Raw genomic sequence first — 15,355 nt, forward strand, 5'->3', positions numbered from 1 at the left:
CCCTTGTTAACGAGAATGACGAGACCTGAGGGGAAGTTGCTGCAAAAGAAAATCCTCATTTTTTTCCCCTTTCGGAATTTATTGATTGAAAAGCGTTTATAATTGCGGAATTCTTTTGGTCCCAACCTGGCATGGTTCAAGCCATTGAGCTGTTTGCTCACTTTAGGAAGACTAGAGCATGTGTAATATGGCGGTAATAAATGTAACACAAAATGTGTCATGATGATGTCACAGAGTATTGAGCATCCATTCAAGTATGGAAGACATCACCGGTTCATCGGGCCACTCATTTAGGGCAAATAACAAATGCTTGTTATTGAGATCAAAGAGTGATTAACCAAATAAAGCCTAGGGGAGGGTTTGGTGGTTGGGGGAGTGGGAGTATAAATCAGAGGTTTCAAATTTGAAATCTCTCACTTAGAAAAAAAAAATAATGCATGTATATATGAATATTTGAAATAATTACATTTTGAACATATTTTTTAATAGCTTTTTATTTTTTTTAACCATCTTTTTATTTAACACGCAACACACCATAAAAAAGTGTTATTGTAATTATTCAATGAATAATTTCAAAAACCCCCTACGAGGTCCCTATTAGCCATATGAGACCCAATGATTGATGGCGTACTAGTGGCTTATTGACTTTGCTATCCTCATTTCTTATGGTTACTATGAACATACCTTGACAAACAAAAATATATATTGCAATCAAAATAATAAAAAGAAATTAGATATCCTTATCAACAAACATGGGTCATCAACATTTGGTGCCAATTTAAGTGTCGATTATTAGCAATGTACTTCGACAAAACTTAAATTTGATCATTGTTTTTAAAGTCCAAAAACAAAAAGAAAATAAAATTGCTTTCATAAGATTTGGCCCCAATTTTAGGCACCTTTAAAGGCATGATCTTCTAATTGTGATTTATGTAAGAGTATGGAATTTATAGGGATAATTTCACAAACCTCCCCTGAGGTTTCTAATAATTACAAAGAGCTCCCCTCAAGTTTTAAAAATTACATATACCTCCTCTACTTTTATTATTCAGTAACAATATAGGTCCAACAAGTTAAATTTTCTTTCAAAACTCCTAAATTGCCCTTTGTACAAAACTAAGAAAGAAAAATATAATAGTATATTCAATCATTTTCTTCCACACTTTGCATAAATCAACAAGTCTAACTCTTAACAACCATCCAAGTATAAGTTCTAAAGTCAAGTAGCCGTCCAAAAGATCCCAAATTACATATACATTATCAATACTTGCTATGATAAAAAAAAAAGCACATAAAACCCCATTGACAACCAATTTTATACCTCCAAATTAAATATCAATACTCAAATACCTTTTCAATATAATCTAATCTGACCTAGAACCACAATTACAACTCTCCTATGGTCTTAAAAATATTAATATCTCAAAAGTAGAGAATAAATTCTACCTCCACAATAAATTTATAATAAAAAATTTCTAATCCAATGAAAGAAATACTTATGTAATTATTGACATTTATAAAAAAAAATTTTGACAACAAACAAAACATGATAAATTCCATATCTTTAGTTCTTCTTCCTATCTCAATCATCAATTTCATTATTTATTTCTCTATCACTGCGAGTCTCTTCATTTTCTTCTAGTTTGACACATAATCTACTCCTTTTGCAGATTTTATAATTTCAATTTGCTAATATTTACAAAATTGAGAAGATAATAAAAAAAGGTTATATTAATTGAAAAATAGACAAGAGACAGAAAAATAGATTTGTTTAGGTTTTGTAAATTTATTACCTTAAATTTAAAATTGTCTACTAAATGGAGGGCATTATAGGTATTTTACTATGTCAAGGGATATAAGTGTAATTTCTTAAACCTTAGAGGAGCCAAGTGAAATTGTTAGAAACCTCAAGGGAGGTTTATGAAATTATCCCGAATTTATATATCTCCTAATGGTATTGTGAGCTATCATTTAGAGCTTTCGAAAGTTTTCTTTTTTATACATTAAAAAAAATAGATGTAGTAGTTAATACAAAAGTCAAAACGCTTTAAAACCGTTTTGCGTCTCTAAATTAGTGATTTTGTGCATAATATTAGAAGTAAAAATTGTAAATTTTTTTCCTTTTCTTTTGGCGGTAAATATGTACTTACAAACCTTGAAAAAAAAATGCTTTTGCATCTTGATAAAGCAATAAGCAGTATTCTTATTGAATAAGTTAATATTTTGACACTAATATGTTTTAGAGAATATTATTTGCATCTTGTCTTTCTTTCCCAGCCTTTTATTTCTATACAAAATTGTTATAATTAAACAAGTAGGACTATAGAGAGACACTTGTAGCATGAAAATCTTCTCTCTCTTGAAACTAGTTTTTTAATTTTACTTTCTATGACACAAGTTGAAATGTTACACAAAAGTTAGAATTAGGAGAGTTAGACGATATTTAAAAGTTTAGGGGAGGTTTCTAAAATTATTCTATATTTCAAATAATACTTTGTTCTTAGTGTGCTTCATTCTCTTTCTATTCAATGTCAAGTTCTTTCAATCTCTCTGCCTCTATTCAATTTCAAATTCTTTTAGCATTTGTCATCAATGGTCATAAAATAATTTAGCTGCATACCTAATCCAAGGCAACTCCACCCATCTCTTGATGGAAAGAGTGGCTATACACATAACTATGAGGGGTAAATTATTCAAGGAGTCCTTAAACTGACCCTTTATTTATTTAAAGTTTTAAATTGATCTCTCAATAAATTGAAGGATCAAAATTTGGCATTTTTTTTATTATGGAAGGGTTAATTTGAGATTTAAAATAAATGAGAGGCCAAAATTAATAATAGAAATAGTTTAGGGACTACCTAGATAGTTTGGTCTAACTTTGAGTGATGTCGGTAGCCACACTTATAAGCCTGCCAATTACAAGTAAAATTCACCACCCATCCGCCAGTCGATTCAAAAGATGAGACAGTATGGATTTATGACCACGAATATTTTTACACAAATTAATATGTGTAATAAAAAAATCGTGGATTATCGTTGGCACGATGTTCATATAATACATGTCCTAATAGCATCACCAAAAGCCTTTCCTGCACTAAATGTGACACACAAGTCACAGGTTATCGCTGACATAATGCTACGGGCAGGTGAGGTGCCTTGCTGTATCTCACGGGTACATCTTATGATGAGGCACAAAAAACCCAGTCGCCAAAATTTCGAGACACTTTCACCAAGATGGTCTTCACAATGCAAATTGACTTCCGGCCCGGCTATGACTCAGTACTTGACCATTGCTAATGTAATGCAAACACGAAATACACATTTGCCTAACTTGCTGATAATGAAACATTTCCCAAGAAAGGACGAACTATTTTAATGCAAACAGCTACTCGCTGGATTCGGAACTTCTATCCAGATTCGCTTCGTATAACTTGATTGAATCTCTTCAGAACAGTTAATACCGAAGCTTAATTGGGGCTCTAACCAACCAGTAAAATGTTTCATACATCTCAGTCTTGCTCACATCGAAGAGAAATTTGGTTGTTGGCGTACTAGCTTCTTAATGTGACTTTCAGTCAAGTTGGTGTAAACAAATTCACAAATTTTGAAGCAACTGTAATCATAGAATAAAGGAACAAGTAATTCGCTAGATTGTTGCACATGAGCTTTAATACACACAACAATGTTGGGGAGAGTGACTCCTATAAATCATGCCGAGAGTTCAGCCTAAGAGGTGCTTCTGCATCTTGTTGCCGCTGCAGCGGAGTTGTGTCCTCGTCCAGATTTTCGACATCAGAACTACTTGATGGTTTTGCCCCAGGAGAAACAAGATTCTTGAACCAAGTACCTTGGAATCTGGATGGAGTTCCTCTGGCAGAATTTGCAGCAGAGTCCGGACTATTGGAAGCAACACCCAAAAGAAATCGATATGCCACTTTGCTAGCTGTTACTATCTCAGTTTTCGCTTGTCTAAACTGCAAAAGCCATCAAAATCAAAAAATAAATGACAAACACAAGAACAAGTAGGTTAGCAACAATTCAACCTTAAAATAAATAAATAAAACCCAAAGAAGTGGCAAAAGGCAAAAATATGGTCCAGGAAAACATGAGTGGGAAGACTTGGTCCCTGAAACTCGTGAATGCAATCATCAAAGTATACAGATCTGATGATATTGGAAGGTCACTGCTCCCTTCCTCCGTTGGAACCCTAGGTTAGTTGTAGAAAGCTATCTCACGAAGGACTCCTAAAAGAAAGCAATTCTCACCTTTAATGCTGTTGTTCCTGCTATTTCCACAGCTGCATCACCAGCATGGGCAAATCTGTTCACCCACCCTGCATGAGAAGTGTGTAAGTATGCTGTCCAAACAGTTGATTGCCAGAAACAAGAAACTTTTTCCTTTTTTTTTTTTGTTTTCACAAATAAATGCATAGGCAAAGCAAGAAACTGTTGGTTCACAATAAAAAGGGAATGCTTGCATGTGCGTGAGTAGATGAATTTCTTATCCCATACATAGGAAGCCTGATCCAAAATCACAGGTATATTATAATCTTGTATACATGTAAGGTGGTATATAACGTCAATGCCATAAAGCAGGCTGCTTGGCCAAGACATGTCGATTACCACCATGTTTAACAGACTAGAATGAGTACTCGCTTAGTTCTTGAAACTGTACAATTTCTGTCTGATGATTATAAAACATCTAATGTAAGTCAAATTGAATCTCCCAGTACAGAATGTTAAAAATATAGAGAAAAGGTCATTGAATCATAGAACTAAGGATCCAAACATTCATAAGTTTCATGCAACTTCAGTAACAGTTCTAAAATGATTCCAATAACGTCATCAATCCTCACTCCAATAACAAACAATGGTATATGAGGATGATTCAAAGACAAGAATTTCAAATCCCAAGCTCAGCCAAACTAGCAAATCCCAAGAATAAAAATGCTGCCTTCTTAAAAGACTACCCTTCCAAGTGATCCAATCAGAAATTCATTACATATGAGTTCATTAAACCCAAATGGACTAAAAAAAAGAATTTCATGCCTCATCTAGCATATGTTTTATTTATCAACTGGAGTACGTGCACGGGAACAGAACACTACCGACATATTTGATGGAATAAAGGAGGATAAGGCAATTAGTGGATGAACTCAACATATAAGAACATTCTCAAGTGCGCAAAAGCAGCAAGCAAGAATGAAGCAATTTACCGGGCAGCTTTGGCACCCCAAGCCTTTCGCATAATTCATCACAGAAATGATTGCAATTCTTTGATAACAAATCGTACGAGTGTCCTGGCCACTCTCTACTAAGTTCCCTCAGGATCTGATTAACCTTGAAGATTGAAGAGTTAGTAGTCCCAAGGATAATTGGTTCACGGTATGTATACATTGGATTTTTTGCAGCAGGACAACTAAAAACTCCAGTGCCTTGTTCACAGAAACCAAATGACCACTCTTCATCTCCATAAATCTGTACCATCACATAATAACTCTCAATTACACTATTCATTACAGAGGCACAAAAAAAATTCAAATGGACCATCTAGAAAATTGATAACTGATACAGAAATAAATAGATTAAGTCACATTATTATTCTAGAATGAGGCAGAGGACATTAAAGTAGAAGTGCATAAGATTATCTAGAGAAAAAAGGATAATAAAATGCCAGAGAGCAGAACACATAGCATAGAGTGCACTTGGATTAGTAGTTCATATCCAGTATTGTCTCATAGAACTAAGACTTTCAAGCAAAGATTACACAACAAAATAAAGCACGTAATGGAATAAAACTCTTCATCAAAGTTATGCAGAATACTTGATTGTGCAGCAGAAAATCTGTCATGCATTTCCTAAGGTTATCAAATATCTAAACAACGATCCTGTTGCAAGTAAGCAATAACAGCTAATGTCATATTTTTCCGATAAAAAACTAGGAATCACAATCAGAAAAAAAATTGCAGATTCCATAAGTTAAATTCCAGATGGAAAGTTGATCAAATAACAAAATGAAAGATGATGGTTCTACTCCTAAACTTTACATATTTGTGCGTCCTGTGAACAATGAGGTAGAAATATTTAAACTTCATAAGATGAGGAACAAAGTCAGACAAGATCAAACAACCTACTTGATAGCGTTATACAGGCAAGCGGTTATCAGTCAAGTCTACACCGACTCTACAGTGCTAACAATTTACTCTGTCTAAAATGAGTATGCACTCGAAAGACTTTCGTCTTCTACAAGGGTTACTTAATATCTTGTCTTTTAGAAGCTTTTTTAGTCTTCGTCGGTTGTCAGGTAAAACTATGTTGACTCGCTTGATTCAAGTGCAAGACTTAGAATCCAAAGAGGTCTTGAAAGTTGAGTGTTTTAAACGTTCACACGGGACATTTTAAGCGTTCAAGGACGCCTGTTGCTTTCAACCTTCTGTTTGGAAATCAGAGAAAAATCAAACAATCTTCTCTCATTTGGTTGGCAAAGAATAGCAAGTTTATAGTTTCCCTTTACATGTCTGTATTTGTGTGTGTTAATTCCACTTCTTGTCTAAAACTTGTTTGATAATTTACAAACTTCCTTTAATCTCCTTCCCAGAAAGTCAACAGTAGTTAAGTAGTATAATAGTCTGGGAGTAACAACACCAGAAAACGAGAAGAAGAAGAAGAGGAAATGATGAAAAAGAAGAATCACGTATTCCGAAAGACAAACCGAATTTCAGAACCGTCACTAAAACCCTAGATCTACATTCAAGCTGAAACAAAGTATATACCTAGTTCAACAAAACAAGTAAAGAGCAGGCAAATGATCTAGTGTATAAGAATGTCTAATGGATATTTAATCCAATTAGAAGAATAAATCAGTGGAGTAATGTTACCTGGACGGCGCTGTGGAAAATACCACCGAGACCGATGCCGTCTTTGAAGATCTTGTTGATCTGAACAATGGTGTTATTAGTCTTATCTGATCCGCTATTCGTCACGTCATATATGTGGAGGATCACCTCCGTCATCTTCTTCTTGCGAGGCAATCTTCAATTTGTCTACCTATTATAAAACCCTAACTCCGCGCCCCCCTCCTCTCTCTCTCTCTCTCTCTCGGCTTAAGAATCAATTTATTACTATACTGAAACCAAAAAGACAGGGTGATGATTAAATTTGACAATCGAGAAAAGACAGCAATGATTATTGACACCAGCAATGGCCTGAAAATTGAAATATGAACTTTGAAAGAGCTTCCTTCCTCGTTTCCTTTTTCACGCTACCTCTCTCTTTGCCTCTGGTAGGCAGGCGGGCTGGTTTTTCCCTTGTTTCGTTTTTTTATGTTTTGCTTCTCGTCCTCCTCCTCCTCCTGCTGCTGCTGCTCGGCTTTGACAGTGTTTATAGTTATCCTGAATTTGTGCGTTTTGTCTCGACATGCTAAAAATTTCTGCACTGGGCTTGCTTCGTGTATAGTACCCAGTAGGTTTTTTTCCTGTAAATAGTGATGATCACGATCAAATTTTTAAACGATAGTCAGTAGATTTTTATTCGGTTGTGGATGAAGGGCACGTTAAGTTCAAGACTCTTGAATTTAGATAAATTATACAATTAGACCGCATCAAGGGTAAACTTTTATGTTCGACCAGTCTTTCGGAGTTTATAATGTACATCCTAATAAAATTTTTTTTTTTGTGAGTAAGAAATTTTAAAACCAAAATCTTTTATTTATTCTTTCCTTGTTACCACTTAATATAATCATTCCCCAACATCCTAGTAAGTTTAGAAAAAGTATATAATATATGGAAAGCTAGATAAGTTTAAAGGAATGTATAATATACGAAAAGGGCGGCTATTCATCCGCTCTTATTATTTTAATCTAATTAAGGTTCCGTTTGATAAAATTGAATCTGAATTCTGAAATTTGAATTCTGAAATTTGAATACTAAAACAATTAATTTGTTGAAGTTTAAGGAACTGAAAAGAAATATATGAATGTCTGAATTTTAATGCTAAACCTATTTATACTGTTTGATAAATATTTATAATTGAATGCTTAATACGTTGAATTTGACAATTTTGCCCTTAAATCTTTTTATCCAAAAAAGAAATAGAACCTATGATTTAATTAACTAAAAATCTTATGTATGAAAATGACAATATTTTATTTTTAAATCAAATTAATATAAAAGATGAATTATATTATATGAGGAGTATGGAGAAGAAGTGAAAGTCATTCAAAACGGAGAAATGAGAAATAGAAAATCATTAGATAGAGAATATTAAGTTGTTTAATTATACAAGAATTTTGAACATAATTAATAAACAATGATAGATTTGGTAGATGAGATAAGGTAGTTGAAGTAATTCTATTGATTCTTATCAGAATTAAACATTCAGTTAGGATTCTTGCGCTCAAAAAAATACACACAAGTTCAGCACTACTTAACAAGTTCAGCAAATGGATTTTCATTTATCAAACACTCAAAACATCTCAATGTTTGAAAAAGTTCAGATTCAGTACTTTTTTATGTTATCAAACAGACCCTAACTAGAACTCACTTAAAACTCAATTCACCCATCACATTGCATCAAAATATACTGACAAATGTACTTCCATATGTTAACATGTAAATTACAAGCAGAAAAAAAAATAGATTGTGAGTTTTATAAAAACTCAATAATCCTTCACCCATCACAAGTCACATGTAACATGTTTTATTAAAAAATAATAAAATTAAGAGTCTGTTTGGATTGCGAGTTTTCATTTAAAAAAATTATCTTAATACATTTTTTAAATTATTTTTTATCTCACATACATTAAATGAAATTTTTTGTGTATTCAATTCACCAATCAAAAGAAAAAAGGAAAAATAGTTAAGTAACACTTGACTTAATTAATCTTCAATTTTAATATGTTGGACAATAAAGAATACTAGAATTGTTGTATAAAGGGAATACATTTCTCTATTTTAACATATCAAAGATGACAATAATGATGCAATTAAAGAAGGTGAGTAGTGACACGGATCCATCAGTGGAATCTGAAAGAGTAGTGTCAGTGTGTGTTTCTTTTTGTTAGTAATTTTCCATTCTTCTCAAGTTGTTAACTCGTGTTTTGGATATGGATTTGTTAATGATAATTCTATTAAAGTATATTTGGGTTATTTTAGTGACGATAAGGGTTGTCATTTTGATTGATGATAGTCAGAAGGGTCCAAATGTGATTAATTCTCTTCGCGTTGCAGTCGAGGCCCGATTCCTGCATGCAAACTACGTATACCACCCGTTTGTGTTTGGCGGTTACCATAATGGTGGCGACTTTTTTCAATTAAAAAAATTTCGAAGATGTAAAAATTCCTTATAAATAAAAATTATAGGAAAATCTAATTTGACTTTGTTATAAAGAAACTAATGATGGTATTCGGCCTTCATTTTCATTCAACAATTGAAATTAATTAATGATTTGTGAAGAGTGAGTTTTAGAATCACACACCAAAGCTGGTGCAGGCATTGCTATCTTTTAAAATTATTCATGTTCACCTTCCCTCAAGTAACAATTTGACACAAACTTAAATGATGATTGAGAAAAATTTGCCTAAAAAAAAAATTATTCTGCAAGAATCTTTTCCCTTATAAAATTATAACTAATTCATGATACCAATAACCTAGAAATGGAAAAACAAAAACTAATTTCATATGAAGTTAAAAACTCAGATTTGAACTCAAAATCTTGACCAAAGAAACGGTCCACAGAATCGTCAAAAAGACAAAAGCGGAGGATCATCACTATACAGACACGTAGGGTGTGCAAAATCGAAAAATTTCGATTTACTGATCGAATTCAATTGGAATTTCAAATTCGATAATTCAGAATAGAAATCAAAATATCCGATTTCGAATTGGTTGAATTCGTGTCAAATTCGATAATGTGATTTTTCAAATCAGAAATTCCGATTTCGAATTCACAATTCGAAATCGAAATCGAAATCGGATTTCGGAATTACTATTTCGATTTCAAATCTGTTTTTCATATATATATAATATATATAATATAACATTTATATTATAATAATAATTTTTATATTAATGAATTCGGTGAAATCGGAATTTACAGAATTCCGAATTGAATTCGGAACGAATTCGAATTCGAAATTGGTGAATTCGAAATCGAAATCAATCGAAAATTCTAATACCAAAATTTCGAAAAATTTTGATTTCAAAGTTTCGAATTACCGATTTCGATTTCGATTCACACCCCCACAGACACGCCTTCAGGATCAGGAAGGATTAATTAATTGTCAATCATATTTGACCCAATTAACGGGCAAAGTTCTTAGGTGGAGTAATTAGATAAATGATCCTCAGCCATTTATTCGTTGGACTTTTCCGGGCTTTAATAGATCGTGTACACACACACATATTTTTGGGTAAGGCCCGCCCGACAACCGTCCAAACGGCTTACTCATCTAAAATTGACTAGCAAGGCCAAAATTCAAATTCTGAGAACGAGAGAAAGCCACGTTTATTTTAAGACAACAAATATGTAATAATACACACGAGTCAACCAGGGCCCTGTTTGGAAGCTTGGTTTTTTACCAAGTTTGTATAAAACTAGTTTTTTAACAATTTTTGCTACAGGAACCCAAAAAACTTATCAAAGTTTTTAACCTACACACTTCAAAAATATACAAAAAATTTTCCCTTCAATTTTTCTTCTTTTTCCTCCCCCACCCAACCCACCACGTCCTCCGGCACCGGCGACCATTTCTACCACCACTTCCGGGGCCGGTCACTATTCCGGCTACCAGTTCCGGCGGTCCTCTTTTTTTTCTTTTTTTTTCTCACCCTCCCCCCTCCTCTCTTCGACTCTGCCTCCTCCGCCACCCTCCCCCTCCCCGTTTCCCTTTGCCCAAACTGGTCTCTGATGCTCTTTTCCTTTTTTTTTTTTCTGTCTCCCTCCCCCCTCCCCTCTTTCCCTCTGCCTCCCCCGCCACCCTCCCCCTCCCCCTTTGACGGATCTGGTCGCGCGACCAGATCGCAAAGGGGGAGAGGGAGGGGAGGGGAGGGGGAGGGAGAAGGGGAAGAAAGGGAGGAAGGAAAAGAAAAAAGAAAGAAAGAAAAAAAAAGAAAAAAGAAAATGAAAGAAAGAAAATGAAAAGGAAAAAAAATTTCATCTTACAAACACCCAAATTTTTACAAAAGTTTTTCTACAACTTTTACAGTGATCTACAGTAAAGTTTTATACTAACACCCAAAAAACTCACCTTCCAAACAGGCCCCAGAATAGATGAGAAGTTAAGTTTTGCACGGACGTCTAATCATAAAATTAAAAGCGATAGTGCAACCATACAACTGCATATGCTCTTTTTTTTTTTTTTATCGTAACGATAAAATTTCTATAATTTAATATAGTTTAATCCAGGGAGAAGGAGAAGAAAAACTCGATATGAGTAGAAACTTCGTCGAAAATGGCCAATTAAGGCCATCATATAATGTGACAATTTTTTATGAGAGATAAGATTGAACCCTTGATCTTCCGCACCACCACCGGACCAAAGGCCCTGTGGCTACAACAGGATACGCTCTTGAGTAAAACAATTGCAGTAAAACTAATAAACTACTGTCAGATAGGACAATCAGTATGTATGCCAGCCAAAAAAAGACTGCAAAATGAACTTTCTGAAGAGACAGTTCTCCATCTTTATGCTAAGAGATCCCTCCATATATATATATATATACATATATATATATGTATACGTATATATACTTGGTATACCCTACAAAGACTACATTGCAAAAGCTATCTATCTACCTTCATTAGTCATCAGCTGGGAAAAGACTCTGCTGGTTGATATGTTTGAAGCACCATCACAACCATCCCTCTCAATCCAAGTGCCGCCGGAGGGAACTTGACCAGGTGCCGGGTGCTCCACCGCAGCAACATCTACGGTCTCAAGAGACTCTACAGTTTCATTTTCTTGAAGCTGCAACACTTGTTCCAAATTCCACAACACATCCCCCATGGTAGGCCTATCTACCCCGTAGTCTGCCAAGCATTTCTCCGCTGTCTCCCCAAATTTTTTCAAAGAGGCCGGTCTTATCTGACCTCTGAGACGAGGATCTATAATCTGCTCAAGCAGCCCCTTCTTCTGCCATTCCAGTGCCCATTCACCTAAATTTACTTGCTCCCGGGATAACAATGGATCCACGGCAGGCCTAGCACAGAGAACCTCAAATAGCACGACCCCGAATGAGTAAACATCTGACTTGTCTGTAAGCTGCTGCCTGCGAAAATACTCTGGATCAAGGTAGCCAAAACTTCCTTTTACACCTGTGCTTACATGGGTCTCATCCAGACATGGGCCAGACCTTGACAGTCCAAAATCTGCAACCTTAGCAACATAACTCTCATCAAGCAGAATGTTTGTTGATTTGATGTCACGATGAATGATCCCTTGTGCCGAACCTGTATGAAGATAGTGGATGCCTCTTGCTGCTCCAATGCATATTTCAAGCCTCTGCCTCCAAGATAAAGGTGTAAACCGTGGACCATACAAATGGCTCTTCAGTGTCCCCTTCTCCACGTACTCATAAACAAGGATCATCTCGGACTGTTCTTCGCAATAGCCCACAAGAGAAACAAGATGGAGATGGCGAATTTTGGACAGAACCGTGATTTCGGTCTGGAACTCGGGAAGTCCTTGCCTGGAACCGGGTACTCCTCGCTTCACTGCAACCTTTTTGTTGTCTCCGAGAATTCCTTTATAAACCAGGCCAAATCCACCAGACCCAATTATTAGAGTCTTGTCAAAATTATTGGTTGCCAGTTGTATATCAGCGAAGGGAATCTTCAAGCCAAGATATCCATTTGGACAAGGAGAAGCAAGGGCAGTCCTTTCAGATAATACACCAAGGGAGCTGCCTCCATAAACACGTAAGGGAGTCCAATCAGTACCTGTACTCCCCACACGTTTTGACTTTGCTTCTCTCTTTTGTTGCCTGTACACAACTAAACCAGCTAGTACCAGGAAGCACAGCACAACAAAGCCTCCGATGACTGAACCCAACAAAATCCACCGGCTTTTAGTCTTGGTTCCAGTATGCGAAGCCATAAAATTCTTTATACTCATAATTTCTACTCCATTTAAGATAGCATTTTTCTTCAAAGAAGTACTCAAATCAGACGGACCAACACTAATCTGAATGACACCTGACCTCCCGGAATCCACAACAAAATCAAGGTAGTATGGCGAAGCAAGGACATGGAATGTAAGTGAAGACAAGTCTAGATCTTTGTATGCAATGAGTTCGTTGGCATATACGTTGAAATACAATTGGTTGAGCGAAAGGCTGACGAAGTCACAAAAATGCAAGCGAACAAATTGTAGGGCATCCTCACGTCCCACAGGAAAGTTCCATGTTATGTTAAATTCAAAAATTGAGGTCACATTATCGAGATTCATCTCCTGGGCTGTCATGTATACATTGTCAGGAGCAATCTCTCGGGTTGCGCCCCCCTCTTGGTAATTTGGTAAATGAGTAGTAGAAGCAATTTTAGCAGCAGATTTCAAGACGAGAAAATCCTCATCCGGGAGCCAGGTTCTCCAGAGTGTATCATTGAAAGGTGTCAGCTCTTGGCCCCCAACGTTAATCCTATGGACAGTTTCTAGGACTTGTGAGGAAATATTCTGAGTAAACTCTTCAACTCCATTAGGGACAATAAACTTAGTCGGGCCATCAACAAAGAAATTTTTAGGGGCAGAAAACACTTCAATGGCACTAACAAATGCTAAATTCGAGTCGTGGGTTGGGACAAAGGAAATTTCCAGCTCAACTTTATCTACCATCAAAATGAATTCCTTAAGCACAGAGAACCCAGTAGCAAAATTGCTCAACAATGAAACACCATTAGCAGAAACGCTGAAATTCGAGACTCTAAGATCATACTTCTGAGAAGTGAATGGGGAGAAATGGAGACGTACCAAGTGGGTCCCAATTTTGTTGATGTTGAACTTATAGCTTGAAGCAGTGGTGAAGGCTCTAGCTGTACTGTAGAGAGGAGATGAGTTCGAGGGATGGGTTGGATTTGTCAGGGAAATGGATTTACCTTCAGAAAGTAGAGCTGATCCGGGCATCGATAAATCGCCAATGAAGACTCTGTTATCAATTGTGGTGTTTGTGCTTGAACCACAGTCAATCAAGTAGTTGTCTGGAGGCGTAAAAGCCGCGGAAAGTCGGATGACACAGAGAGCAAAAGAAAGCAGGACAAGGACTCTCCTTGCCATGGATGGTAACAGTTGGAGTACCTGAAGTGGAATTCAAGAATTTACGGGAGAATTAAACGCAGAAAGGGAAGCACATTGCTGAACAAGAATTATGTGTTCTCCAGGAAAGAGACACAAGATGTGAAACTCTAGAAGAAATCCAATTCCTGGGTTTTATACTTTTACAGAGGGGTGGAGGGTGATGCTCAAGAATCGGACTATGGGAAAAGAAAGTTGAAACCTTGGTGGGTTCTGGAGGAGCTCGCAAGTTCCAAGCTTAATTTTTGTTTCCTTATGGGATAGGGATATATCATATATGGAGAGTACGCTAACACACAAGAAAGGTTTCTGATTTTCTGAGAAGCTTTAATAAAGAAAGACAAAGGAAGCAAAAAAGATGGGCAACAGCAGCTAGCTTTGACTTGTAAGCTAGCAGAAGCAGCACCAAAATTTAGCACTACTGCACTGCATGTGACGATCGAAGAGACGGGCATTGAAGATGGCCGTCGAAAAATTTTACTATAAGGAAGTTACTGCTACTAGTAATTGCCACTGCTGCAGCTGCAGTTTTGTTGTTAATTACTGCTCCTACCACTTAAAATTTTCTATTTACTTGGATGGCAACGGCAACGGGGCTCCAATTTCTGGTCTTTGGTATGGGTTGGGAATCAGGATGAACGCATTAAGTGGGACCTTAATGTCCCCATGGATTGGCATTTGATTCAAGGAACAACCAACCAGCCAACACAATCACAGCACACACAGCCAATCATTAATACTGCGACTACACGCTTAATTCTCAGTAACAAATAGACTTGGAATAAAGATGCGCCAAACTTTTCTAGTCATCTTATCGCGTTTCTTCTGCATTTTAGTCAATCAGTTGCTATCCATCTAGCTGTTTATGTTGGTGGTACTGGTAAAATGTTCGCCTTACCGGTACCAACAACAGTACCACCAACAGTAATGGAGTAGAAATCTTATGCTTCTTGCTACTCGAGTATGCATTTGGAAACTCGGAGCAAGTTGAACTGAGAGATTAGTACTATACATGAGGTCTCTAAAGAAAAATTGCTCCTCCTAGTCATTAGGCCAACTCCAACTCCAAGT

The 15,355-nt window shown here is 36.1% G+C and overlaps 2 protein-coding genes across 2 annotated transcripts; both read right to left on the reverse strand.

Annotated features, from left to right (window-relative positions):
- Positions 1-3,386: 3,386 nt before the first annotated feature.
- On the reverse strand, positions 3,387-7,487 carry LOC113730018 (uncharacterized). The gene is made up of 4 exons (XM_027254425.2): positions 6,878-7,487; positions 5,216-5,477; positions 4,266-4,333; positions 3,387-3,974 (listed from the first exon to the last, which is right to left on the reverse strand). The coding sequence occupies exons 1-4, from the start codon at positions 7,010-7,012 to the stop codon at positions 3,702-3,704; spliced, it is 738 nt and encodes a 245-aa protein (XP_027110226.1). The 5' UTR covers positions 7,013-7,487; the 3' UTR covers positions 3,387-3,701.
- A 3,941-nt stretch (positions 7,488-11,428) lies between these two features.
- LOC113730020 (probable receptor-like protein kinase At5g24010) lies at positions 11,429-14,923 on the reverse strand. The gene is made up of 2 exons (XM_072078062.1): positions 14,487-14,923; positions 11,429-14,287 (listed from the first exon to the last, which is right to left on the reverse strand). The coding sequence occupies exon 2, from the start codon at positions 14,264-14,266 to the stop codon at positions 11,786-11,788; it is 2,481 nt and encodes an 826-aa protein (XP_071934163.1). The 5' UTR covers positions 14,267-14,287; positions 14,487-14,923; the 3' UTR covers positions 11,429-11,785.
- Positions 14,924-15,355: the final 432 nt, after the last annotated feature.

The sequence above is a fragment of the Coffea arabica genome, chromosome 2e (assembly GCF_036785885.1).
Source record: "Coffea arabica cultivar ET-39 chromosome 2e, Coffea Arabica ET-39 HiFi, whole genome shotgun sequence".
Classification (NCBI taxonomy): Eukaryota; Viridiplantae; Streptophyta; class Magnoliopsida; order Gentianales; family Rubiaceae; genus Coffea; species Coffea arabica.

Bases quoted from the DNA above. Each gene is read 5' to 3' on its own strand.
- LOC113730020 (XM_072078062.1), bottom strand. From the start codon at position 14,266: ATGGCAAGGAGAGTCCTTGTCCTGCTTTCTTTTGCTCTCTGTGTCATC.
- LOC113730018 (XM_027254425.2), bottom strand. From the start codon at position 7,012: ATGACGGAGGTGATCCTCCACATATATGACGTGACGAATAGCGGATCA. The intron at 5,478-6,877 runs GTAACATTACTC...GTGATGGTACAG, and splicing joins TTTTCCACAGCGCCGTCCAG to ATTTATGGAGATGAAGAGTG. The intron at 4,334-5,215 runs GTAAATTGCTTC...CTTCTCATGCAG, and splicing joins TGGGGTGCCAAAGCTGCCCG to GGTGGGTGAACAGATTTGCC.